Below are 26,264 nucleotides of genomic sequence, written 5' to 3' on the forward strand. Positions count from 1 at the left end.
ATGTTTTTTACGCAGGCAGTATTAACATGCTGTAAATATGTGATTACCTTTTATATTTTGAAAAAAAAAATTCTTCTGAGTGAGCTATCACATGATTTTACAAAAACATGTTGACCAATTCAGTATTCACTGATTTTTGTGCGTTTGGCTATAGATTTGAAAAGGAATCAGTTTTTTTTTTGTTTTTTTTTTTGTTTTTTTTGTGCACCTGAAAAGGTACTTTATTTCTTCTAACAAAACCAACAGAATTCACTTTATATATATATGTATATTGTTTTAAGCCTCACTTCTTCAAAAATACATTGCAGTGGTTCAAATTAAATCATAAAAACAAATGTCACGTGGCAGCCATGCACTTCAGTTTTGGCAATTTCTTTTCTTTTTTTTCCAAGATTAAAAAGTAACCACTATCAGCTAAATACAAGACTTGGCTGTTCCATCAGTTTGCCACATTCATCATTGGCAAGAAAGAATCTCGACTTTATATTCCATGTTACTCTTTACAGTTTTTGCCGATTGCTTATACACATTTAGCAAAATTTGGCACACTAACACTTCAAATCCAAAACTTCTTGTAACAGTAGCTAAAACACAATGTGACAATACCTTAAACACATTTCCTACATTAGACACTAAACTCAAAGATAAAATACATTGTTATCATTGGGAAAACACTTGTAATAAAATGCAAAACACATCTGGTAATTGGAAATACTTATGCACCACACATCTGAAAACACTCACACAGAAAACTCACCACCAGTCAGTCTGATCTTTGGCACTACAAATACAGCTCAGGTAAGACATTTTGTCAAATCTGCAATCAAGGAGGCGGTAACACCCAGAGAAAGACGAAGAAGACAAGGAAGACAAAGAGAGATACGTGGACAAGGAAAAAGACAAAGAAGAGCAAGAAGGAGAAATGTTTCAAATGAAATTCAAGCAACTTTGATGGACCATGTGATCAACCACGGCCTCACATTGAGGGAAGCTGCACTCTAAAATAGGTGTTGTCTCAGTGAGAAAAATTGATGTAACAATTTGCATATATTTTTTCTTTTGTTATTTCAATTGAGTTATTTCATAATGCCACGAGATTTCTCTAGTTACATAAGTTGGTCAAGTGCAATATCATTATGATGGTACTGTACCATGTATGTAAACTACAGTACTTTAAACACTTGTTTTCATTGTTTTGTTTTGTGTTTTGAATTTGAACTGTACAGTACTCTGTCTTTCATTAGGTATTTGTAAGAAAGTTCTGTTTCTTTGTAAAACAAATAAACAACAAAAAAAAAACCCAGGGATATAACACTTGTTGCTGAATATTGTAAAAAGTAAATAAAAATATATTGACTGTTTTGTGTAAAACATCAGTGTGTTGCTGTTGATTTGAAAGTGTTTCAAAATGGTACATGTGTGTATCATTTTGTTGCTAGAATGACATTTTTAGAATAGATTTAGGTTTTGATTGTAGAGTTTTATTTTGACAGCTGTGAGGTGTTTGACAACAAGTGTTGCGTCTTATCTTGCTTGTATGTAGAGTTTTGACACAGCGAGCCAAATTTTGCTAATTGTGTATAAGCAATCGGCAAAAACCGTAACTACATAAACTGAAATAACAACAAAAAATCTGCAAATTGTTACATCAATTTTTTTCTCATTGAGACAGGACCTTTGAGTGCAGCTTCCCTCAGTGTGAGGACGTGGTTAATCACCAAATTTGCTTGAATTTCATCTTAAACATTTCTTCTTCTTGCTCTTCTTTGTCCTTGTCCACGGTGTCTCTCTTTGTCTTCGTCTTCCTTGTCCTCTTTGGGTCTTCTCGCCTCCATGCTTGCAGGTTTAACAAAATGTCTTACCTGAGCTCTATTTGTAGTGCAAAGATCAGACTGATTGGTGGTGAGTTTTCTGTGTGAGTGTTTTCAGATGTGTGCATAAGTATTTCCAATCACCAGATGTGTTTTGCATTTTCATTAAAAGTGTTTTCCCAATGATACCAAGGTATTTTATCTTTGAGTTCAGTGTCTAATGTAGGAAACTGTGTGTAATGTTCTGCAACAACTGTGTTGAGGAATTGCAAGCAAAGCGCAAAGCAGAAAATGTGTTTAAGGTATCGGCACATTGTGTTTTAGCTATTGTTACAAGAAGTTTTGGATTTGAAGTTTTAGTCTATGCATTTGCTTTTTGGGTGTAAACTGTTGGCAAAAACTGTAAATGCTGATTGGGTAACAAGTGCAAATCTGCTTGCGCAATGTTGAGCTCATCGGCTGCAGTGATCAGAGAGAAGTTTAAAAAAATGACCAAAGGGATCTTATGTCTTCTTGGAGTCGACGGCTCGGCAGCGTGACTGTGTTTGAGTCTGCACTGGCAGCAGCGTGAGCAGCAGTCGTGTGTTGGCTGGCACAGTGAGAAAACACTCAGTCATGGCTGTGGTGGTGCTGAGTCGGCCTGCCTCGGCATGGCCAGTCTCTCACGTGCGCACATGCAAACATACTGGAAAACCTCCTCCCCCGTCTGCCGCTGTCTACAAAGAGCGTGCTGTTGGATGAAGGAATCGCCCCGAATCCCACTAATGTGCGCGTATTTATCTGTGTTTGTGCACAGCTTGGAATCTGGCATATGTGTCTGCTGACATGAGTGACAAGCGGTGGACGTGGGCAACGAAATGTCCCGTGTAGCTTCGAGCTGCACAGAATATACCACCAATCAAACGGAGAAACGGGGTGATTACCACATCTGAAAGAGTGTGTTCTCCCGCCACACACTCATTAATACTGTCATCTTCATCCAAGAACATCAGCACGCCTCAACATGCATTATTGTATTTCATTTTAATTTATAAAATCTCTGTAGTGTCATAGAAACACAAACAGGCTTCAGACCTTAATTCCTTTTAGAAGCTTTAGAGATAGGGTGATCTTCCTTTAAAGGGGTCATTGTACACCTTTTTTTGCAGGATAATATTGCTCACTGTGTGTTAAAACATAGACACTGAGGTGACACATCACCATTTTTAAATCTGTCTTTTTAAAAAAAATGGTTTTGTGCCTGTTTACTTTAAATGAAAAGGAGCTTATGCAAGCCACACCCCTCTTCCAAACAGAAAGGAGGAACTTTACCGTTGTTCTCTCACAGAAGACTACCAACTCACTGAGCATGTCAATCAATCAATTCAATCAATTTTTTTTTTATATAGCACCAAATCACAACAAACAGTTGCCCCAAGGCGCTTTATATTGTAAGGCAAGGCCATACAATAATGATGTAAAACCCCAACGGTCAAAACGACCCCCTGTGAGCAAGCACTTGGCTACAGTGGGAAGGAAAAACTCCCTTTTAACAGGAAGAAACCTCCAGCAGAACCAGGCTCAGGGAGGGGCAGTCTTCTGCTGGGACTGGTTGGGGCTGAGGGAGAGAACCAGGAAAAAGACATGCTGTGGAGGGGAGCAGAGATCGATCACTAATGATTAAATGCAGAGTGGTGCATACAGAGCAAAAAGAGAAAGAAACAGTGCATCATGGGAACCCCCCAGCAGTCTACGTCTATAGCAGCATAACTAAGGGATGGTTCAGGGTCACCTGATCCAGCCCTAACTATAAGCTTTAGCAAAAAGGAAAGTTTTAAGCCTAATCTTAAAAGTAGAGAGGGTGTCTGTCTCCCTGATCTGAATTGGGAGCTGGTTCCACAGGAGAGGAGCCTGAAAGCTGAAGGCTCTGCCTCCCATTCTACTCTTACAAACCCTAGGAACTACAAGTAAGCCTGCAGTCTGAGAGCGAAGCGCTCTATTGGGGTGATATGGTACTACGAGGTCCCTAAGATAAGCTGGGACCTGATTATTCAAAACCTTATAAGTAAGAAGAAGAATTTTAAATTCTATTCTAGAATTAACAGGAAGCCAATGAAGAGAGGCCAATATGGGTGAGATATGCTCTCTCCTTCTAGTCCCCGTCAGCACTCTAGCTGCAGCATTTTGAATTAACTGAAGGCTTTTTAGGGAACTTTTAGGACAACCTGATAATAATGAATTACAATAGTCCAGCCTAGAGGAAATAAATGCATGAATTAGTTTTTCAGCATCACTCTGAGACAAGACCTTTCTGATTTTAGAGATATTGCGTAAATGCAAAAAAGCAGTCCTACATATTTGTTTAATATGCGCTTTGAATGACATATCCTGATCAAAAATGACTCCAAGATTTCTCACAGTATTACTAGAGGTCAGGGTAATGCCATCCAGAGTAAGGATCTGGTTAGACACCATGTTTCTAAGATTTGTGGGGCCAAGAACAATAACTTCAGTTTTATCTGAGTTTAAAAGCAGGAAATTAGAGGTCATCCATGTCTTTATGTCTGTAAGACAATCCTGCAGTTTAGCTAATTGGTGTGTGTCCTCTGGCTTCATGGATAGATAAAGCTGGGTATCATCTGCGTAACAATGAAAATTTAAGCAATACCGTCTAATAATACTGCCTAAGGGAAGCATATATAAAGTGAATAAAATTGGTCCTAGCACAGAACCTTGTGGAACTCCATAATTAACTTTAGTCTGTGAAGAAGATTCCCCATTTACATGAACAAATTGTAATCTATTAGACAAATATGATTCAAACCACCGCAGCGCAGTGCCTTTAATACCTATGGCATGCTCTAATCTCTGTAATAAAATTTTATGGTCAACAGTATCAAAAGCAGCACTGAGGTCTAACAGAACAAGCACAGAGATGAGTCCACTGTCCGAGGCCATAAGAAGATCATTTGTAACCTTCACTAATGCTGTTTCTGTACTATGATGAATTCTAAAACCTGACTGAAACTCTTCAAATAGACCATTCCTCTGCAGATGATCAGTTAGCTGTTTTACAACTACCCTTTCAAGAATTTTTGAGAGAAAAGGAAGGTTGGAGATTGGCCTATAATTAGCTAAGATAGCTGGGTCAAGTGATGGCTTTTTAAGTAATGGTTTAATTACTGCCACCTTAAAAGCCTGTGGTACATAGCCAACTAACAAAGATAGATTGATCATATTTAAGATCGAAGCATTAAATAATGGTAGGGCTTCCTTGAGCAGCCTGGTAGGAATGGGGTCTAATAAACATGTTGATGGTTTGGATGAAGTAACTAATGAAAATAACTCAGACAGAACAATCGGAGAGAAAGAGTCTAACCAAATACCGGCATCACTGAAAGCAGCCAAAGATAACGATACGTCTTTGGGATGGTTATGAGTAATTTTTTCTCTAATAGTTAAAATTTTGTTAGCAAAGAAAGTCATGAACTCATTACTAGTTAAAGTTACAGTTACATCCTCTTCAATGAGGATGTAAAACTATTGACGAGATACTCTATCTCCCTTACAGAGTTTAGGTAGCTACTCTGCACTGTGTTGTTATATGGCATTAGAGAACATAAAGAAGGAATCATATCCTTAAACCTAGTTACAGCGCTTTCTGAAAGACTTCTAGTGTAATGAAACTTATTCCCTACTGCTGGGTAGTCCATCAGAGTAAATGTAAATGTTATTAAAAAATGATCAGACAGAAGGGAGTTTTCAGGGAATACTGTTAAGTCTTCTATTTCCATACCATAAGTCAGAACAAGATCTAAGATATGATTAAAGTGGTGGGTGGACTCATTTACTTTTTGAGCAAAGCCAATAGAGTCTAATAATAGATTAAATGCAGTGTTGAGGCTGTCATTCTCAGCATCTGTGTGGATGTTAAAATCGCCCACTATAATTATCTTATCTGAGCTAAGCACTAAGTCAGACAAAAGGTCTGAAAATTCACAGAGAAACTCACAGTAACGACCAGGTGGACGATAGATAATAACAAATAAAACTGGTTTTTGGGACTTCCAATTTGGATGGACAAGACTAAGAGACAAGCTTTCAAATGAATTAAAGCTCTGTCTGGGTTTTTGATTAATTAATAAGCTGGAATGGAAGATTGCTGCTAATCCACCGCCCCGGCCCGTGCTACGAGCATTCTGACAGTTAGTGTGACTCGGGGGTGTTGACTCATTTAAACTAACATATTCATCCTGCTGTAGCCAGGTTTCTGTAAGGCAGAATAAATCAATATGTTGATCAATTATTATATCATTTACCAACAGGGACTTAGAAGAGAGAGACCTAATGTTTAATAGACCACATTTAACTGTTTTAGTCTGTGGTGCAGTAGAAGGTGCTATATTATTTTTTCTTTTTGAATTTTTATGCTTAAATAGATTTTTGCTGGTTATTGGTAGTCTGGGAGCAGGCACCGTCTCTACGGGGATGGGGTAATGAGGGGATGGCAGGGGGAGAGAAGCTGCAGAGAGGTGTGTAAGACTACAACTCTGCTTCCTGGTCCCAACCCTGGATAGTCACGGTTTGGAGGATTTAAGAAAATTAGCCAGATTTCTAGAAATGAGAGCTGCTCCATCCAAAGTGGGATGGATGCCGTCTCTCCTAACAAGACCAGGTTTTCCCCCAGAAGCTTTGCCAATTATCTATGAAGCCCACCTCATTTTTTGGACACCACTCAGACAGCCAGCAATTCAAGGAGAACATGCGGCTAAACATGTCACTCCCGGTCTGATTGGGGAGGGGCCCAGAGAAAACAACAGAGTCCGACATTGTTTTTGCAAAGTTACACACCGATTTAATGTTAATTTTAGTGACCTCCGATTGGCGTAACCGGGTGTCATTACTGCCGACGTGAATTACAATCTTACCAAATTTACGCTTAGCCTTAACCAGCAGTTTCAAATTTCCTTCAATGTCGCCTGCTCTGGCCCCCGGAAGACAATTGACTATGGTTGCTGGTGTCGCTAACTTCACATTTCTCAAAACAGAGTCGCCAATAACCAGAGTTTGATCCTCGGCGGGTGTGTCGTCGAGTGGGGAAAAACGGTTAGAAATGTGAACGGGTTGGTGGTGTACACGGGGCTTCTGTTTAGGGCTACGCTTCCTCCTCACAGTCACCCAGTCGGCCTGCTTTCCCGGCTGCTCGGGATCTGCCAGGGGGGAACTAACGGCGGCTAAGCTACCTTGGTCCGCACCGACTACAGGGGCCTGGCTAGCTGTAGCATGTGTCACAAAGAAAGTAAAAATCCACATCAGTGACATGTCACAAAAGTTTAACAGGACCTGTTTTGGGCATGAATTTGTTTATAGCAGGGAGGTAAAGTTGAATAGAGCTAGATCAGCTCATAGAGATTTTCTCGCAAAAAAAACAGTAGTCCAAAATATGGACTTCTGTGACGTGTCAAAATGAGCTGTTTCAGGTCTACATTCAGTTTGCAGCAAGACACGAAAACCTGATACAGCTTTTTGGGGGGCTAATACTGGTATTTAGGAGCAAAAATATTACAATACATCTGCCAATCTATAGATAAAAATAGCAATGATTCCGACCATTTCATTATCAAACATTTATGACAAAGAAACGTAATTAAGGCTTGATATTTCACAGTTTAAATATGAACTTTATTATAAATAAGTATAATATAACCAACAACCAACCAACATACGTCACACCACCATCACGCTGCCATCATGCTGCCTTCACTCGAATTGGTAGTTGCCATGTCACATCATTTGGCTTTTGCATCAGTTGACTTTTTATGTCTTTTGGCCGCACGTAGCTGTCGGCATAGCAACTGCTTGCCTCTCATTGCTGTAAAATGCCCACTAATTGAAAATGAATGGTAGTTCGTCACTTTGCCTCTGTTTCTTGGAGCTAAGGTGAGCAGGGGGTGATGGGGATGCAAGCCTTGCTGGACAGCATTGTAAACGGCACCATCAGAACACCCTCTATGGGACAAAATATAATTTCCAACAACCAGTGTTTTTCTGCATTGTTTATTCAATAAAATAAAAGTTTTCATATGGGCAAAAATGACAGCAATATCGATATATTCTTGAAAAGCTTATTGACCAACATTATTGGTAAACCGATATATTATGAGGTAAGATTACTGACTATATCAGGGGTGGGCAATCATGTGCCACGAAGGGCCGAGACACTGCAGATTTTCCTTACAACCAATCACCTCAGCAGGTGATTTCATTGATGATCAGGTGTTTATGTTCAGGGGAGAATCCACCTGCTGAGGTGATTGGTTGCAAGGAAAACCTGCAGTGTCTCGGCCCTCGCTGCCCACCCCTGGACTATATTCAAGATATATTGCTCGGGCTCTAGTTTACACATGCACAGTCTTAAAATTGTTCAACTTCTGTTGTGTTTCACATGAAACTCATGCCATGTGTAACTGTAAAACATTAAGTTAAAGGTAAGAAAACTATTTTTCATAATATGTCCCCTTTAAGAGTTCCATAAACCACAGTACACTGTTGAAGGTCTGTGTAACAGTTCAATCTGTTTATTTTTTCAAACTAATTTATATGTTTTGAAATGTAAATGAAACCTCTGAAGAAATAAAACCAGTGTGACATATGTTACAGAAGTGCAAAATGAGCCGTTTTGGTCAAAATTTTACTTAAAGCAGGACCCTTTATACATGCTCACACATAGAACTGTGGGACTTTAACATGTAACCCCAAACATATGTAACGGTATAAGATTAAAACCAACTTGGTATCAGATGACCCCTTTAATCACTTAAAATTTCAGTGTTCCTCCTATGAATGCATGTCTGTATTGTGTAACAGATTTGCTTTTTTTAAACTACAAAACAATAGGCCTTGCAGGTTATCTGTTTGAGCAAGTACACTCCACCCTGTTGTTATGTTGCAGAGTTAATATAATATAAATAACTTATAAATTAATACTTTAATATAATGTGTGTTGATGTTGGAGATTGGACTTCAGATGTTCAGAAAGCTGCACATAGTGTCAGAAACTGTTTTTTGCCGTGTGACTGGACAGCAGAGCCCATCTATGGGGCTGGAATGTACTCTTCCTCGGCTGCTTTTTCCCGGCCCACCCCGGGCACGTTAGCACACGGCCACCACAAATTGCTTGCAGATTTTTCACACATAGTAACGTGCTGGTTTGTAAACTCAGATAAGTGCAACCAATGTGGGCACTGGGCTTCGTGGATGTGTGCATCACTTGCTGACCACTGAAAGTAACATGAAGCGTGGTGGTTGTGGTGGTGGGATCGGGGGGGGGGGGGGGGGGGGGGGGGGTCCCTCCTCCTGTTGTGCAAATTTAAATGTAGTCCCCTCATTTTTAGAACCTATTAATAGGAGCGATTACTGTGTGTGATAACTGTGTTGGGTTAACGCAGCAGCTTGTTGTGATTACAGTACAGGACCACTGCAACCTAAAGACATGTCTGCTTCATGTGCAGGCTGCACATGCTGCAACTTGAGAATAGTGCATCATTTTAAAACTTCCACTGAGTGTTGTTAATTAAATATATATGGAGTGCAGAACCTTTGCACGTCACTCATGCAAGTGCAGCATTTTTGCACTCTTAAGTAACTCTCCCCACACTATCTCTAACCACTCGGGTCCTCTGCTCTGACTTTGTGTCACCGGCCTGAGCTAGGTCAGGAGGACCCGATGTCAGGCTCCGTCCGGAGGGGTCAGGGACACTCAGCTGGACAGAAGAGGACACCAACACACTAATGAAGGACCACGAGGCTTTAAGGTCTTCAGGTTATGTGGAGTATGGTTTAATTGGTCTAACGAGACGCAGCAAAGGCTCGCTGAGGTCAGGTACCGCAGGACAGAGCAGGACATAGCAGGGTAGTCAGGTCTGCTGCTGGGCATTACAGGTCAGGAGGAGTGAGAGAGGTTTATCACTGTGCCATATAGGAAAATCATCTAAATTCTTAATGTTCTGGAAACCCAAAATGATTGAAATAATTTATACAAAACAGGTTGACTGCTGATTGGAAAATAAAACATCCAAGCGAGGATTTGTCATTAAAAAGTATGTGCTTCAACGTGCCAGGCTTTTGATTATTTGGCTTCAGATTTTGTACTTTGGAGCAAACCTTCATCACTGCTGGAAAGTCAGACAAGGTTGTCTAAAAAAGAAAAGAAAAAAAGATACAGATTAGATTTACAAAAACAGAAAAATAAATGACATGCTGTATGTTTTGTAGCTTTGTTGTACATTTCACTTTCGTAATTTTTTTTTTGTGGTTAAGAGAGTATTTTAGGTGCATATATTAAAATAAATAGATTTCAAAAAATGTTTCAGAGCTGGGGAAAAATGATGTTGCATTAAATTGTCCAAAATTAAAAGGCTGATAATTGTCCCCCACCCCTTACGCCTATTTTGCTTACATCTATTTTAATTTTAAATTATAGTGCAGAAAAAAAAATCTAAAATAAAATCTACATAAAAATCAAAGGTTTTTTTTAATTGAGTGGCTGTTTAGCTTCGTGCAAAAGCATTAATTTGGATATAGATAAATATTTTAAATTGTCGTTTAAAAATCTTAAATTGAAAGTGTAAAGTGATTTTCATTGTGGGTTTTTCGACTCTTTTCTCTCCTCACTGAAAGAGTTAATCTGAAGTTGGCAGCAAACCCCGAAGTCTGGCTGAGACGTGCAAAGCATTGAAAAACAGCGGACTAATTTTTCTTTTGTCCTGTTTTACGTTGTTTATATTCAGATTTTAAACTGCCTTATTTTTTTATAATAAGCATTTTGCAAACACAATCTGCAAATGAATCTGAAGCTTAAATGTAGATCGAGGCTTCACATATAAAAATCATAATTTAAAAACACCTAATTAAAATTGCAAATATGATCATTTAAATTTTAAAGTTTTTAGGGCTATTTATAATGTACTTTTTAAATTTAATCTCCTTCATTAATCGACGCTGCGTTTAGTCGCACAAATGTACGCTTCAGGGGCAGCTCGTTTTTTCCACAATGTTTACTTCCATGTCACTCCTGGCAGACTCCATCGACGATTCTTTCACTTTTTTTTAAGTATTTATCTTTTAAGTGCCATGTGAGAAAAGGGAGGAAAAAAAAGTGGTGGTGCATTTTTAATAGTTTTGGCTGAGGTTTCTTCTTATTAGTGAGCCTGGCTGAAACTGAAAACGCCAGAGAAAGTGGAGCATGTTTGTGGAAAATAGTCCATGACTTGACTATCAGTGTTAATTGGGTGAATTTCGGTCTATTAGCAAAAGCCCCCGCAGAGATTATTTGTCCTTTTTATTTTTAGGCCCTGGTGTGAGCCGTCAGATGTAAAGTTTTCTGTCCCGCGGGTGTTGCTTTTTGCGGTGCCTTTACGGGACCTGTACTTTTATTTTGAAGGTCAACAGGTGTTACACGGCGCGCGCTGAGGTTGACGGTACATTCTGACAGACGTGACGGAGGATTTAGCTGGATGCTAATTGATAATTTGAGGCTAAAGGCCAAACGCATTTGGTGCTAATTTAATTTGCAGGTAAGAAGATTAAGCCTCAAACACTTTCCATGTATTTAACTTAAAAATAACGTGCGCTTGAGTAAACGTAGGCGAAATAAAACGAGCTGCAGTGTGTCAAAGCAGATGGAGGAAACATGACCTGTCGTTATTTTTTTCCACCGCACAGTTCGCACTTTAAAAACAAAAATGTAGCTATTCCTGGAAACATAAATACGTGAGGGTTTTTTTTTTTTTTTGCTTATGTCGGAGGCAAACAGCATAGCTAAGAAAAATGACTAAAACCCCCCTTGTAGTCAAATTCCAGTGACATTTGAATGGTGGTTTATTTGCATTTTGGCAGGATTTGCTGTGGAGCTTTAATTTGTAATGAAAAGCAGATAGAGGAATTACATTGAGGTGCCAGTTATCTCCTGCTGCGTTTTCTGCTTTCCGGATTTTTGTATTGCAGGTGGAGATGGAGAAATAGACACAACAGTGAGATTTATTAATCCCGTTTTCTTTATTGGCTCTTCTATCTTTGTTAATATTTCTTTTGTGTCAGTATTGGGCCAGATATCAAAATTTGGCATCAGTCAATGACAGACAAAGCAACTGGGGATGATAGTAGGGGTGTGCTGTTCTTCATGTTAACAGATGATGTGAGAGTCAATATTTCATTAAGATAGTGCAGCCATGTTGGCTTTGTGACTCTTAAATGAATCTGAAATGTATTTTTAAACTAAAGGGAGCACATTCGTAAAGTGCATTCTTCTGCCACAGCTGAAGTATGCAAATTTATATTGGCATCACTTATTCTATAGTCATTTTTAAATGCAATGCCTTTATGTCAACAGAAAGCAAGCTGGCTGTGTTCTTTATTTTGCAGTTTGCATAGAAGTAGTAAAATATCAATAAGTACACAATGGTGAGGAAAAAAATGTTTTTAACACACCCTTAAAAATAAAATGAAATGGGAGGAGAGGGCAGTACAAATATACAGTATGTGGACATTACTCCTGTCAGAATGGGTATTTCACTCTAACATATTACTTACCAGTATCAAAATGAGGTTCATAGTTTTTGAGAAATTGATCAAAATCTGCACTGCCTCATTATATTCAGCAGTGATCCTAAATTCACATCTGCATCCCAGTCGACATTAAAATTAATTATTTCTGCCACTTGATGAGACTGATCATGTTTTTTGTTCATGTTTAGCTATAATTATATGTCTATAAATGCTTCTCAAGGTGAGTTCACATGAGGCGGTTCCCAAATGTTGTGCTGCTATTGTAGCTTTGGATCACTGTATTTTTGTAAGCAAATCTCTTTTGCCATACTTTCAAAAAAGATTAAAGTAAGTGGGGGGGGGGGGGGAAACATTCTGGACCAGCATGTGGATCTACCTAATTTAATTGCACTCACACAGAACACACCTTAGCAAAAGCACATCTTTGTCTGTCCACCCAGAGCTGTATAGAATTATTGAAAAACTGTAGAATTCTAAATTTCAAATTGTAATGTTAATGATAAAATGTATTTTATTTATTTTAAGATATTGTTTAACCTCCTCCCTCCTCTGGTTGGTAGAGATGACTATAAAATTAACTTTATGCGTTATTTATGTGAGGAAGTGTGGCGGCAACATAACTGTGTCTGTGTGCCTTTATGAATTAGTTTGAGCCAAATGTTAACAATGAACAACAAATTGCAATAATAGATCATTTCATATTGAATCCAATATTGGGGTTTTGGATGTTGGGAGTTACACGTGGAAATTCCATTCTTTTTAGTTTAAGTATTCAAACGCATTCTTCGCATTTAAGATTTTTTTTATTAAAGATGCAAGGTTGGTAAGGTTAGACCTTACTTGTGTGAAGCGCCTTGAGGCAACTTTGTTGTGATTTGGCGCTATATAAATGAAAATAAATTGAATTGAAATGTGTAATATTTATTTATTTATGTCAGCTTGGAAGCAGAGAAATTCTGGATGAATTTGCATTGCTGTCCTCTCACTTTGGGAGAGTTGTTAGTTTTAACAGTTTTTTGCAATAATTCTTTTAGCTTGCTTAAAAGAATAATTCCCACAGGCTGATTCCCCCCCCCCTCCCCCCCCCGCCTCGCCCCGCCTTTTTGTCTGCCGTTGACTTGCCAGATTTGCTGGTGGTGGAGTGTAGTTGTTATTGTGAGTGCAGTCACAAAGACCTTGATTTCCATTCTATGATTCAGCAACACTTGTGTTTACAGCTTGGACAGTTAATTGGTTAATCAGTTCTCAACTACAGTTTTGATAAATTAATCATTTTTTTGTAACACCCCCCCCCCCCAAATGGAAATGCACTCTCTGGTTGCATCTGCTTTAATGTGGGGACTTGCAATTATTCTCAGTTTCACAACAAATGGAATGGGAATAACAAAAGGAATTTTGGATACGATCAGAACAATTTGTCATCACCTTGAGCTTTGGGAAATGGAGATGGGCTTTTTTATGATATTCTGATTAAACAATTAATGCAAACACATGAATTCATAATGAAATTGTGATTTGCAACCATATATGTTCACACTAGCAGGTTATAGACTGTCTTCAGAGCAGGTGCAACCCTGAGTGACACCTTTCACGATGAGCCAACATGGCAGCCTGTCACCACTTACAGACCGATTGTTAAATTGCCCTGGGTATTCAAGAGGAAGGGAGGATCAAATTCAGTATTCACACGTGTGTTGGACATTTTATTGTGTTGGCTGTCTACTGTGTGTTCTGCTTGCCACTATCCATTGGATGTAGCAAGTCAGTCGTGCAGTCTGAAAGCCACAGCTTGCATAGTTTCCTGTCACTTTCACGTCAAATTTTGTATCCATTTTCTAGATGTGTCTTTTGCACATCCCTGTTCCTGCCTCTAATTTGTCTTGCTATTCATTTATGTGTCTGGCTTCAGTGAGAGGAGTGTGGCTGCCTGGGTTTGTTTCTCCCTCTTTGTTTGCTGTGGTAAACCCACGAGCAGCTGCCGGTGGTGGGGTCTGGAGGGATTCTGAAGCTGTGTGTCCTCTCTCTGCCATCCTCTGCCAAGGTGGCATAATGCAAGCGGGGTAGAGAATGAGAGACGCTGGGTGCTGGGAGGTGGGTGTGGGGGGTGGATGCAATGGTGGCCATAGCAAAGATGGAAGGAGGCTAAAGGTTGTGGGGAACCATGCAGGAGAAGCCTTGCTCCGTTGAACTTTGCCTCCGTGTCAGAGTGGAACTTGTCGATGTGACGATTTGTGCACCATCGGACAGTGCTGTGCGCTTCCTTCCACTCCCTCCCTCTTTCTCTCTCCCTTTCTCTTTTTGCTCTGCACACTCTCTCTCCCTCTCTCTCATTGCCACTACACCCCCTCTTTCTCTCTTCCCTCCCTTTCAGCTCTTGAAGCTAACGCATTGGCTGGGCTACAGGCATCTTGTTGCCAAATAGGTGGGCCCTACTCGTGTTGGCAAAGGCTCAAGCAATGGTTAGGGAAAGAACGCGGAGAGGACGAGAGACGGCGAGCGAGAAACAGAAAGAGAAAGAGAGAGAGTTGGAGAGAAAAGGGGAAAAAAGAAGCAGCACTCGGCTTTGCCAGCGGTCGTATGCGCTCTTCCAACATTGATTCGGCTTTTTTTTCTAATCTGTGCTCTTCGCTCCCTGGCCCCCCCGTCTGTGTGTGTGTGTGTGTGTGTGTGTGTGTGTGTCTGTGTGTGTTTCTGAGTCTTGCGCCGGGCCCAGGGATCAGAACAGACACCACTACCAATCACACCTTGCCAAGGATTTTTTTCCAAAGGTTTTTTTTTTTTTTTTTTGAAAGCACGAAGGACAATTTATTTTTGAGTGCATCTTTGTCCGTTGTTGTCTTAAGTTCCTTTCTTTTTTTTCTTTTTGCAGACTGTGAAATACAGTTTATTTTATTTTATTTTATCTTTTAACTTTTTGCTGCAAGTTTTTTTTGTAGACGCTCATTTTGCTTTTTTCTCATTAGCTGCTGGCTGTGGTCCTACTGCAGTGAAACGTGAATTTACTCCTCCGTAAAATCTTTGGGGGGATTCTTTTTTTGGTTTTAAACTTTGGCCCACGGTTTGTTAGTGAGCAGCATGATCTGCTAATTATAATTTTTTTTAAACAAGTACCAAGTTTTTTTTCATCTGCTAATTCTCAGCAACCTGCCAAACCAGCATTTGCTTTACATTGGGGAGCGCGGGAGGAAAAAAAAAAAACTGGTGCAGGGGATTTTTTTTTCCACTTTAAACGCTGTGCCAAATTTATGATGAGAGTGCAAAATGGTAACTACCAGGCCGTCTGTCTTCCTCTAGCAGTGTGGTTTTCTGTGGTGATTTCTGTCCGCTTTCAGTTTGTTGTGGAAATGTGAGTCTGGTTGGAGCTCCCTTGCATGTTAGCAGAGATAGGAAATGGTATGGCTGATCTTTTAGCTGCACATTTCAACAGCGGTCTTGTTGCGGCAAAGCTTGGCGGTGGTGAGCGACCGGTGTGTGGCAACCCTGGCACAGGAACACTTTGGCGAGATCTGGGCTTTGTTGCCCAGAGATATGTAGTGAAGGTATTATGGTTCAGCAGAATAACTTGTCTTTTACAGCAAAAATCCGGGAGCGCATGTTGTCTGAGCTTTTCAGTTGCTTCTGCATTTAATTCAGTTTCATGCATTTTGTGTTTGTTGTTGATGTTTCAGTGTTTGTGTGTGGAAAAAGAGACAAATGGTCGCATTGCACCTTTACATAGGTCAGTTAAGAAACTTTTAAAAAAATAATTAGAGAAAATAACTTTTTGTTGTAATTTGTATTTTCAGTCATGGTTTGTAATTTAAGTATTTTAGAATATTATGCATTCTGATTTTGCATTTAATAGTCATTTTTATTATACTTAAAATAGCAATATCACTGCACATTTTTTGCATTTTACTACATTGTCTCTTTTTCATAGAAAATATTGTAATTTTTTCATTTTTAACATGTATCTTACAAATTTAATATATATGTTTAGACTTTTTCTCATTGTATTTGCTTAAGATTAACATATCTTCGCATTCTTTCTCTGTCTCTTCACCATATCCTTGATCAGGATGAATTTCATCCCTTCATTGAGGCCCTCCTTCCCCATGTCCGTGCTTTTTCCTACACTTGGTTCAACCTGCAGGCCCGTAAACGCAAGTACTTCAAGAAGCATGAAAAGAGGATGACCAAGGACGAGGAGCGCGCTGTGAAGGACGAGTTGCTTGGGGAGAAGCCAGAGATCAAGCAAAAATGGGCCTCACGCCTGTTGGCCAAGCTCCGCAAGGACATCCGTCCTGAGTTCCGTGAGGACTTTGTGCTCACCATCACAGGAAAGAAGCCCCCCTGCTGCGTGCTTTCCAACCCCGACCAGAAGGGCAAGATCCGCCGCATCGACTGCCTTCGTCAGGCCGACAAGGTGTGGCGACTGGACCTGGTGATGGTCATCCTGTTCAAGGGCAGCCCCCTCGAGAGCACAGACGGGGAGCGGCTGGTGAAATCACCACAGTGCTCCAATCACGGTCTGTGTGTCCAGCCACACCACATCGGCGTGACAGTCAAGGAGCTGGACCTCTACTTGGCCTACTTCGTCCACACACCAGGTAAGTGGGAAGTTGACACATACTTTGTGGTTTCAAAATATGCTGTCCACTGTGTACCAAGCTTGAGCCAATGCCAGGCTTTATAAACCCAACAGTCAGGACTCTCATTGAGCCTCTCTGTTGATGCTTACAGAGACAGTTAAGTGTATTTTGAGACATTTCGATCTGGTTCAAAGAGATTCTGAGAATTTGACAGTAATGCTTAAAATCTGTGTTTACCCAGAGATATGTTTGCATTGGTGCATTTGTTCAAGTATCTATGTGCAAATTTGCCTAAATCCAAATGTGCATGTTTTCCAGCGCCATCTGTAAACAAAAGCATCTGCAAACCTGTTTATCTCTGCGAGCGTGCACATGCTTACATGCATGAGCGAGATGCACGTGTGTGGAGCACTTTGTCATGTGTCTGTAATCCATGTGTATATTTTTGTGCTGTCAGTTTGTGTTAGTGGCAGGGTGTTGTGTTTTGTGGGTTCTGCTTTGTGTGTTTGTGTGGCGGTCTGTGAGAGTTGAACCAGTCCGATGTTGTTTAGGAGGCATCGAAAGGCTGTGTGCAGACTCCTCAACCTCCCGTCGATCTGCTTTTCTGTGCTGGGCACTCAGTGAACACATTTACAAGCGTATTCACACACAAAAACGCAAAACCCACAATGACACAGAACACTCCCTCAGTTACACCTCGTTCAAGCTGCCTGGTTCATCGGCTTTCTTAATTATTATCAGGCAGCCACACTGAAGATATTTGTGAAAGACTTTTGTGTTTTCTGGCAGCATCTGTTGCTGTATTTGTTTAAAATCTGTTTTATCTTTCGCTATTTGGCAGACATGTCCCCTACTGTAACCATAAATTTAATTTAGAGGTGATGAATTGTGATATTTTTAGTGTACACAGACTTGCACTTATTCCTTTGTGAAGGTAATGATCCATATTGTAAAATGTAGTCTTGTGTGTGTGTGTGTGTGTGTGTGTGTGTGTGTGTGTATATATATATATATATATATATATATATATGTATATATATAACAGGTATTGAACTATAGACCTTATTGGAACTACGTAATTCTTTTTTATTTTTTTTACATTTTAGTAGTTATGTTTTTATAACTAAGATGTTTTTCTTTCAGGTTGCACTGCTAATTATTTACAGTACCAATAATACCAAATTAACAATATTATACTGTGCCACAGTCAATTAAAATTCTTAATTTTTTATAATGTGATGTTATTGAGTTGATCTTGGGACAGCAGAAATTATACTAATGGAAAAATAATCCACTTTCACTGCAGCTAATCTGATCATTCACAGCACAAACATTTTAAAGTGTGCAGATTGCATTATTACGCCTTGTTGGTTTAAAAAATGCACAGTGTCTTAACACTGGACGAAGCCTGTTAATATTGTTCTATATATATCTGTAAATCATACTTAAGTCAGTTTTTCTTGCAGGAATCATCACGTAGTCCAGTCATCAGTCAGTTCTCAGTAATACTGCAGCAGTCGTATGACGATGATAAAATTGGTTCTGCTCTATCAGAAGAAATTTGCATGAATTAGTGTTACTTGATCGCAAATTAATTGCAGCAACACTTCTTTTAACATGTATAATTTGAACCTTCTCTATTTAGAATTAGATCTCATATGTTTAACATGTTTTTGTTTTCAACATAGTCTGCACAGTTAAAGTCCCCCCCTTTTTATTTTTATTGTTTTATTCGTGTTTTGTGGGATCAGCTGTTTGCAGGTCGAGTCAGGTGTCTTGTGTCATTGTGCACGCAAACCTCCTGTCATTTATTCTGCAGTTGCAGTGAAGAGCTCTCTTACCACAGACTGGCATACAGTTACAGGCCCTTAATTCTTATCCTTGGCAGGGAGGTTCACTGTTCCTCTGTGACAGACTACCCCATGCCAGGCTCCTTTCAGCCCAGTGTGTAACTCTGCTTGAGTTAGCGGGGCCTCCATGAGCGCCTCTTCCTGTTCCACAGTGCGCTGTGGGTCAGATTAGCTCATAACACAGCTCGGTGCCCCTCAAAGTAAAGCTGTTTTTGCGTTGTGCCAGAATTCAGCAGCCAGTCATCTCTATAAGATGCACCCATTGGACAACTCATCATCCTTTGAATGTATGTATCTAAGATCTTACACACACACATACACACACACTGTTACAGTCAAAATCACATCCTTCCCGCCCTTGTTTAGGTTTGTGTTAATGCACTGCATAGCTACTTGTTTTGCAAAAACCTTCAGTGCCTTTGCAGGCTGACGTGCACAGGTCCACTGCTGCAAGGAATGGAAGTTTAACTTATTCTGATCCTACTCGCATTTTTCCACAGCTGCCTCAAAGGCAGTCTGTGCAGTACCTTGTACATACAACAAAAATGGAACAGAAAGAACATTATTAGGAAATTTAAAAAAAAAGGAATAATATCCACTTTGCCAGCTTGGAATTCCACCATTTTTTGTAAGTGCTGAGGTTAACCAGAGTTTACAAAGGAAAGATAGACAGTTCGGCCATTCTAACCTTTAGGGTGGCTGTGTTACAGTTTTATTCTTAGCTCTCCTTCCAGGGTGTCTGTGTCTTGCGGAAGCTATCAGTTGCCAGGCCTGATGATTGGATCGCAGCCATTTCACCCGCCTGTCCCCATCGCGGTGCTTCAGTTCTCTCGTCCCACTGATGTCACTGTCACCAGTTGTATGGGGGCTCTGCTTTCAAGTAGCTTGATTGACACAACAGGAGATACACACCCTTCTCCCCCTCCTCTCTTGCTCCTTCCCTACAGTACTGTATGTGTTTCTGCTTTTGTCCAATTATAGACTTAAGCCTAACAGGTGGGGCAGTCAGGGCAGGCTAGCATGGACTGATCAAAGCGGCTTCATCAGGACCGAACTGTACTCTGATCTGCACTTCTGCTCCACAGCTGCAAAGCAAGGTTCCAATACAAAAAAAAAAGACCTTCACAATTTCCTTTTGACAAATACCTGGCTACACACACACACACACACACACACACACACACACACACACACACACACACACACACACACACACACACACACACACACACACAATATAATAAACAATGCAGACTGATGTTGATCCAAAAAATGATCTTATGTTTTTGCTTAATGAGTGATTCTATTGCATCTGATGATGATGATAACAATAATGGTTCAAGGATGTGGAGGAAGTGAGAGACACGGGGAGAGCAGAATCGGATCTCATCTTTGATCACGTCTGTTGAAACTAAAGTCTGGCTCACAAGCTGGGTGCTGAGGGTTTTCCTCCACCTAGAAACCCCAGATTGGGTCATGTTATTCAAGCGATGTGGTCCTTATTTGTCAGTCTGACAAATCTGCGCAGTTCCAGCATTAGTCATGTTTGGAGCTGTAGCTGCCGCATACGGCTTTCATTACTTGTGCTGTTATAATCAAAAGATGTTTCTGAGAGAATAGCCTCCATATCAATGCAGGCAAAGCAGAGATGTGCTAGTGTCAGGTCCAAAAAACTGTGTGTGTATCTCAGGTAGACCAGATCTTCGTGCCACTACGGTGCAGCCTAAGTGATGTTCTTTTACCAATCGATGTATCTTTCTGTGCTGTTGTTATGATAAGTGGCCAAGAGAAAAAAGGAGGGAGACGGACACAGCCAGGGTGTGAGTTTACACTTTCACATCCTGCTAATCCTTCAAATTCTTATCTGCTTTGCCCAATATCCTCAGATTCACATAGAGGTAACATTATCAAGTTCAGTTCTATAAATGAAGAGAAGACTAGAGGGCAAGAAAGATAGCATTTTTTTTTTTTTTGCCGGCGTTTAATATTGCCAGCTTTTAGTGGTTTCTCCCGATATGGAATATTGTGAAAAATTGTTAGATTTTTAGTGGGGATTATTACTCCATTTAGTCAGATTATCTTGTCCAGTTTGTTGTTTTGCTCAGTGGATGATGTTGGCAAAAGAATAAAAGGGATTCATAATGGGTAAAAGGGAAAAAATGCCCCCCTTTTCTTGGCTGAGACTGTTGTGTAAAGAATTCTGGATGAAAAGCAGAATTGTGCTGAAATGTTCTGGCATCGGTCCGTAACCTGGGCCAATAGAAAAACTGACAGTGTCGGCGGTGAGAGATTCGCGTTCATCTGTTGTGAAAAACGCAGCTGGTCCGAAACATTTAGTGGAAATTTTCTTATGCTTTATTTAAAATTTCAAATAATATGGCCAATAGAGTTTGACCTTCTGAAACCCGCTCTTGTTAACAGAACAGTGCCAGTGACACTGTTGTGTTTTAACATGCACTGAGGCATTAGGGGCTCCAACAACCTCAGTGCACACATATTTTAGAGTACCCAGTTTTTCCAGTTGACTCATGTCATGTATTTTTGTAGAAGAAGAGCAACAGAAGACTGGAGTGTAAGGAAATACTTGTAAACAGAGCCTGCATCAGTGAAAACACAAAAACTTGTTTGCGCTTAGAATTACAGATCCATGGTGCGATCCTTGACTTCCTTGAACCAATTTCTTGCAAATTTCAACCGTTTTATAGGTTCAACTACTGAGCAGCTCTGTGGGCTTGGTACCAGGTCAGCCTGCTTCATATTCACTGTAATTATCCAGTTTAGTGAATAATATGTGGGAGAAGATGCACAAAAGACTGAGTATATGATTTAATTAGGTTTAATTGTCAAACAAAGGTCAGGTCATAGTCTTGTGGGGGAAAAGGAAATCCTTGTACCAGAAAGTGCCTATTGTGTGCAACATGGATTAACTTTATTTCCTAATTTCACTGTACAGTGACTTTTAATTATTTGTATAATTAAGGTTGATAAATAAATATTATGGTTCCTCTTTTTAGTTTAGAAATGCAACCCATTTCATTTTTGTTATTCTGCTACAAGTTTGCTGTGCTGCATTAGCACTTGTATTTACCATAAAGAAATCTTATTTTTCCCCTCAAAATTCAGGCTTGATAATGTGTATTAAAACAGCACGACAAAGACACAAAATAAACGGGTTACTCATCCATTTAAGCTTTAATCTATTGAGCAGCAAAGGGTTTTTTTTTTAATATTTGCTGCCTTTATTTTGCTATAATCCTGAATGCCTTTTCTCGCTTGCAAAAAGAACAATGGCAACACAAGATAAGCTTACATTTCTCTCTCTCTCTCGCTCGCTGGTATTATTTTTGGTCTCCAACACCGTCTTGATCAGTGCATGAATTTGCATGGCTGGTCTTTCTTTGTACAGGTGCCAGGCTAGAAATCTGCCTGTCCCTTGCAAACATACGTATTCCCACATAGCGGTGGCTCAGCTCCCTGAGCCAAGGGGCACGTAGAGGAGAAAACGGCAAACGAAATGGCGAGGTGAAAAGAGGAGAGTATCTTTTCTGGGCTGGTTCCCAGCAGCCAGATTTTGATCAGTCCTTCTTGCGCCTTGTTCTTTCAGTCCAGTGGAGCAGAGCAGAGAGAAGACTGCCCTGTAATTGGGACAGAATTTTCCAGACGGAAAACAGTGCCGGAATATTACAATACTTACAGTACATCTGAGTACAGGTTTGCAAGGTTATTTGCCAGTGTTTTATTTTTTTATATAAATGTTTGGTAAAATTTTAATTTAATTTATTTAAAAGTACCTCAGCTTTGGCTTTCAATCAGTTTAATGGAAACACAATCTTCTTAAATGCAAAAAATGAAGCAAAAAATGTTTTTATTGTCCCCCACCCTTCTGCCTAATGCATTTTCTGATTTAATGCTAATAAGTGCCAGTCACTGGTATTAGGATGATATTGAACATTGATATAAAGTAAAAAGAAAAGCGTAGAATAAAGATGATGCAGAATGCCACACTGAAAACAAAGAGAGAGGAGGGTAGATATTCAGGCTAGTGGGGCTGGTTGGCAGCATTTGGCACCAAAAGCTGCAGCTCTGTTTAGAAGGTGCCAGCTTTTCAAACCGACACACAATCTCTGCCAACGTCTCTCCTTCTGATCCTTTCTTCTTCTCACATTTTAACATTTTCCCCCCTTATCCTTGTTTTCGCTTAACACTTCTTCCCCTCTGCGCGTCCCCTGCGCTCCAGCCACCACGCCAGGAAACGCGAGCCCAAAAACATTTAAACTTGGGTCTTATTTTGTGTAGATGTCTTCAGTAAAATAGCTATCATGTGACGATGTGAGGTTATCCCTTTTTTCTCTCTCCAAAATATTTTTTCCGCTGCCGTTTGGAGAGCACAATATTCTTACTCCGTGTGGTGGTGCTGCTGTGGAGTCTGGTCCAAAACAAAATGGAGGCTGTCGTGCAGCTCTTCTCCAATCAGGAGAGAGAATGACTTCACACATGGGAAAATGGTACTGGAAAATTCCAGTTTTTGTTTTTTTTTATTTAATTTTTTTTTAATGCGCATTTAATTTTTCTTTTTGAAACTTTTCCCTGAATTCTTCAGGTGGATCAGCCAAAAAGCATTAGAAAATGTTCAGGATTGAAGATGATCCATTTTATAGAATTTAAGACGGGATACCCATGGCCCTCTGGGCAGGAGAATGCGCTGCCGTGAGTGATGAGAGAAAGCAGTAAATGGTGGGTGCGGGGGTGGACGGAATTACTCAATAATGATCAGAAAATTAGAGCCATTATTGAGGGAGAGTAAACAGGCCTCTCTAAGTGTGAAAGGAGCCCTTTCAGCCAAGACCAGGAGCAGACTTCTTTCTTCCTTTCATTGATCCACCCATGGTTTCAAGAGCCCCGCTTTTGTTCCATGAAATAACAGTGAATATATGGGGTCGAAGGAGGGGCTTTTGTTTCCAATGTGAAGTGCACCATAGCATAAATTATTGTGTAATAGAGCTGGATGTGTGGCCTAAAATTTACATCATGGCACAATGTAAAGCATGAAAGATAACTATATATTACACTCATTTTTCTTGAAATTTCACTGTAAATGCTTCTGAATTAGTAAAGCACTGGCTTGAGTCCTGCATGGCAACTATATTAATTACTACTTCATTTCACATAGTACAGAGGTATTTTAAGGACATTGTGCAAAACTGCTGTAAAAAAACAAAACCTTTTCTCGAGGTACTTGAATCTTTGAAAAACGCCTTCATGAAATATAATGAAAATCAAGCTGCACAAAGTAAAAACATAAACTTATCTGATTACCAGAGCAAGGTTATCCCAGACCTTCCAATCTGCACTTGACACTTTAGCTGAGGAAAGATTACTCGAATAACCACTCCTTGCACTCACTGTCACCCAACAATTTGCAGTTATTTATTTATTTATTTTTTATCACTGCCTGACTTCTTCAGTCCAAACCATGTACATACGGTGGACTTTGCTGTGGTCTTTTTGACCAGCTTCTCTTCATCTTTGGCACTGCATTTTTTTCTAATGCAAAACAAAGCAGTGTGAATGTTCACATTTTCCTGACGATTCGCTGCCACATGCTGATGACATGGAAGCCTGCTCTTCTGTCAGTCGATACGGTCAAAATCTATACCTTAGGCCAAATTCATACAGGTTGTACTGTATATACCATTTATAGCATACACCGTTCACCCCCACAGTGTCTATATATCCATGCTTTGGAAAGCTATAGAATAATATATGTTAAAGCAGGTGTGATGCACTTTCAGTGGTTGATTATTTATTTATTTATTTTTATACTTTTTGTAGTGTACACCATGCACTTCCATCCATTTGCTGTATGACTGCAACTTATTATTATCATCTTCTTTTTTGGGGTTGTCTCTGTATGGGCAGTTTTTGGCTTGTGTAATTAACTGTGTGACAAGGTGATAATCAAGTGACGAAAGAGTTGGGCTTGTGATCAGAGGAGCCGCTGTTTTAAAAGGTTGGGGTACTTTCTGCATTAATTTATTTAGGTTATATAGCGTGAAATCACAACAAAGCTGCCTCAAGGTGCTTCACACAAGTAAGGTCTGACCTTACCAACCTCTAGAGCAAGTACACAGGCGACAGTGGTAAGGAAAAACTCCCTCTGATGATATTGAGGAAGAAACCTCAAGCAGACCAGACTCAAAGGGGTGACCTACTGCTTAGGCCATTCTACCAAAAAGGTTTACAATGCAGAACACAACAACACTCTGACTTCTTGCTCTTGCTTGCCTCTACTGGTGGTTGGCTCTCACTGCGGTATTGTATCACTTCCTGTTCCGGAGCACAGCGGTGTTTTTCTGTATCTGTTAGCTGTTTAATTTGCGCAGTTAGATTGATCTAGTTATCTAGATTACGATTTGTTTCCCAGTGTAATCTTTACGTGCCTTAACTAAAGCACTCCTTCTGCTGAATCACCTCTAAATTATTTACACATTATTCACTTTGCGTGTTTTTAGGAATCCGCTAGCTTAGCGTAGCTACTAGCTCTTAGCCGATTTAGCATGGCGGCTTCTCCTGTCTCTCCCGCACTTTTCTGCTCTGGGTGTGAAATGTTTAGTTATTCCTCGGCCTCCTTTAGCAGTAACGGTACTTGTAATAAGTGTAGCTTATTCGTAGCTTTGGAGGCCAGGCTGGGCGAATTGGAGACTCGGCTCCGCACCGTGGAAAATTCTACAGTAAGCCAGGCCCCTGTAGTTGGTGCGGACCAAGGTAGCTTAGCCGCCGTTAGTTCCCCCCTGGCAGATCCCGAGCAGCCGGGAAAGCAGGCTGACTGGGTGACTGTGAGGAGGAAGCGTAGCCCTAAACAGAAGCCCCGTGTACACCGCCAACCCGTTCACATCTCTAACCGTTTTTCCCCACTCGACGACACACCCGCCGAGGATCAAACTCTGGTTATTGGCGACTCAGTTTTGAGAAATGTGAAGTTAGCGACACCAGCAACCATAGTCAATTGTCTTCCGGGGGCCAGAGCAGGCGACATTGAAGGAAATTTGAAACTGCTGGCTAAGGCTAAGCGTAAATTTGGTAAGATTGTAATTCACGTCGGCAGTAATGACACCCGGTTACGCCAATCGGAGGTCACTAAAATTAACATTAAATCGGTGTGTAACTTTGCAAAAACAATGTTGGACTCTGTAGTTTTCTCTGGGCCCCTCCCCAATCGGACCGGGAGTGACATGTTTAGCCGCATGTTCTCCTTGAATTGCTGACTGTCTGAGTGGTGTCCAAAAAATGAGGTGGGCTTCATAGATAATTGGCAAAGCTTCTGGGAAAAACCTGGTCTTGTTAGGAGAGACGGCATCCATCCCACTTTGGATGGAGCAGCTCTCATTTCTAGAAATCTGGCCAATTTTCTTAAATCCTCCAAACTGTGACTATCCAGGGTTGGGACCAGGAAGCAGAGTTGTAGTCTTACACACCTCTCTGCAGCT

At 40.3% G+C, this 26,264-nt stretch overlaps 1 protein-coding gene across 18 annotated transcripts in view; it reads left to right on the forward strand.

The window, feature by feature from the left end:
- nfixb (nuclear factor I/Xb) overlaps nt 1-26,264 on the forward strand; it is a 333,084-nt gene that overhangs the window by 89,753 nt on the left and 217,067 nt on the right. For 7 of the 18 annotated variants that reach the window (XM_034189498.1, XM_034189500.1, XM_034189503.1 and 4 more), the window contains one exon: nt 16,414-16,945. In XM_034189498.1, coding sequence (XP_034045389.1) covers nt 16,414-16,945 — 532 coding nt within the window. Of the gene's footprint in view, nt 1-14,825; nt 15,621-15,692; nt 15,896-16,413; nt 16,946-26,264 lie in introns of those variants that run through there. The other 11 variants (XM_034189508.1, XM_034189512.1, XM_034189506.1 and 8 more) reach the window with 10 other exon arrangements.

Source organism: Thalassophryne amazonica, chromosome 16, assembly GCF_902500255.1.
Source record: "Thalassophryne amazonica chromosome 16, fThaAma1.1, whole genome shotgun sequence".
NCBI lineage: Eukaryota > Metazoa > Chordata > Actinopteri > Batrachoidiformes > Batrachoididae > Thalassophryne > Thalassophryne amazonica.